Below are 2,421 nucleotides of genomic sequence, written 5' to 3'. Positions count from 1 at the left end.
ATATATTTAGATAAAAGATTTTGGCCATATCACCCAGCCCTAAAGATCACTAGAAAAATCTCGAGCAATACTCCGCTGTAAGAGCTATACAATAGAAATATTTACATTTGTTTTGTAAGAAGCAAATGTAAAGCACTGCATTGTGTTTTTCACATAAAATGTCTAAACGTTCCCCCCTCCACTATGGTGAATATAGAATAATTTTAAGTCGATTATCTTTTTTTGGGGTGGTGAAACTTAACTGCACCACTAAACCTGACTTTCTTAAGCTCTGTTATGTAACGTAAACACATTCAAATACTTACCCAGATGTCACACTTTCCAGGAAAGTAGCGCTCAGGGATCCTGGCAGCATACAGACCCGCTCCAGTGATATACATGGCACCCATCAGGTAGAACCAACCCATCTGGCCCACTGTGGTGGCCTTAACAAAGCCCTCCTCGATGGTGAAGTGCATGGTGGGGACAATGCCGCTTAATCCAAGACCCATGAACACACCTAGGAGAAAAGTGGATTGACTTTAATTTTCGTTGTTTAAAAAAAATGGCAAAATTTACTTTACAATTATAACACAAAGCAAGCACATTAGAGGAAAGTGCATATTATCTCAACTGGTTCCCACCTGCTCTTGTAGGTCTGTGACGAGGTGTTGAGAACCGGTCCCACTGAGCCACTATGATGGCGGCAATGCCCAGGACACATACAATGGTGAGGTAGATAAGTCGAGGCTGAGGGGAACAATAGAACGAGTAGTACAGCCAGGGCACGAAGGAGCCCATGATCAGGAGGGCGATGCCCGAGTAGTCAAGCCTAAAGAGACGGGAGTGATACAGAGACAACAGCTGTTTGTTTGGCTGGAAGATCTGGAAGAAAGCTGATGTTTACTCACGTTTCTAAACATATTAGGGGTCAACCAATATTGTTTTTTTCTGGGCTGATACCAATACTGTTACCAATTATTAGTAGTTAATGAGACTGATAACTGATATTTGGAACTTATATGCATTTACAATAAAAATGAAAATATTTCTATCAATATTTAGAATTTGGAACATAACTAACTCCAACACAAAACTTTGTTTAATGCCTTTAGCAAATTTTCATTCAAAATTGAAACTTTCAACATTAATAAAAAAGGTTTTACAAATTAAATGTTCCTCCCATGCTGACACTTTCTTTGCACTTTTTAATTAATGAATTTTTATAAGCGATCCTTAAAATAAAAAGCTGATAGATAATTGATAAAAAGCCAAATGTGGGCCTCAATAATTGTCCAGGCGGATAATGTGTCGACCCCTAAGACACATACGTACTTCCCAGAGTGATTTTTCACATTTTCACAGGATCACTGTGGACCTTATGATAATAGTTTGTACATTTCAACAGCTACGGCAGTCTTCCAGAGTAAATGCACTTATCTAACAGCTTTAACATCAGATCAGTGTTAAGCTCTTCACCATGCCACAATGATCGCTGTAACATTTTTGTACTTTAAACTGAACTATTGACCATTTTGCCCTGAATAATGGCTGTGGGTGTTTCCCGCCTGCCTACGACAAGAGCACTGTTAAAATACTCTGACAGTTGCAAATGATTCCTTTAAGACATACAAGTCAAGTAAGGGAGAAGAGGTGTTTTGACAGTGTGATGTCTTACTTTGAGAAGGTGCGAGACACTTTCTCAGAGTGGCAGTAGACGGTGTGAAAAAGCCAGGAGAAGCTGAGGCAGAGCACAGCTCCCAGGAAGAACATCCCGAACACCACTTTCTCTTGCAGAGGGGCCATAAAATACATGTTGGGCCGCAGCATGGTTAACGTGCCCAGACAAAGGAATAAGATCAGCCCTGAGGGGGGAAAAGAGGCCACTTTTACTAACAGCTGACAAGAGAAGAGACATACATACTATGCTTGTAAACAAAATGAGAACCCCCTAATAAAACTTGTGTTTAACAGTTTCAGAAATGTTATGCAAAGTGTTTCATTCTCACCTAGCAGGTGAGTCCAGATGTTTCCTGTCTCAGTGTGAATTCTGAAGATGCTTCCAAAACAGGCCCGGAAGGAGGGCATAGGGGGCCGATGTCCATGCAGGAGGTAATCGTTGTCCTTTAGCCACTCTGGCAGGACATGGAAAGGGATGACCCTCCAGCGGCCCTCCCAAACCTGAAAAGTAACAATAGCTGTCACTTGCAGATGTATACATTTACAGTGACTATATGGCTCTCACAGAGCAGACAATTTCTGTACATGCAGATTAAATATTTAGGGAGTTTAAGGGCTGATAAACTTAATTAGATTTAGGTAAAATAGACACAATGCATTTTGAGTTATGAGTAGATGTAAAATTTCAAATTAATTTCATATCTTCTAAGTCTTTCAATAGCATTAAAATCCCCTATAATTCTAAAATCTAATAAACAGGTA

The 2,421-nt window shown here is 39.9% G+C and overlaps 1 protein-coding gene across 1 annotated transcript; it reads right to left on the bottom strand.

Annotated features, from left to right (window-relative positions):
* Nucleotides 1-305: 305 nt before the first annotated feature.
* LOC121964579 (adiponectin receptor protein 1) lies at nucleotides 306-2,160 on the bottom strand (the record flags this gene model as incomplete). The annotated part of the gene is made up of 4 exons (XM_042514783.1): nucleotides 306-499; nucleotides 624-811; nucleotides 1,658-1,844; nucleotides 1,989-2,160. Coding segments are annotated over 4 exons (741 nt in total), but the record flags the coding sequence as incomplete, so codon positions are not given.
* Nucleotides 2,161-2,421: the final 261 nt, after the last annotated feature.

The sequence above is a fragment of the Plectropomus leopardus genome, unplaced genomic scaffold (assembly GCF_008729295.1).
Source record: "Plectropomus leopardus isolate mb unplaced genomic scaffold, YSFRI_Pleo_2.0 unplaced_scaffold16159, whole genome shotgun sequence".
In the NCBI taxonomy this organism is placed as follows: Eukaryota; Metazoa; Chordata; class Actinopteri; order Perciformes; family Serranidae; genus Plectropomus; species Plectropomus leopardus.
The sequence above is the reverse complement of the archived record's forward strand: the minus strand, read 5'-3'. Positions and strand labels throughout refer to the sequence as shown.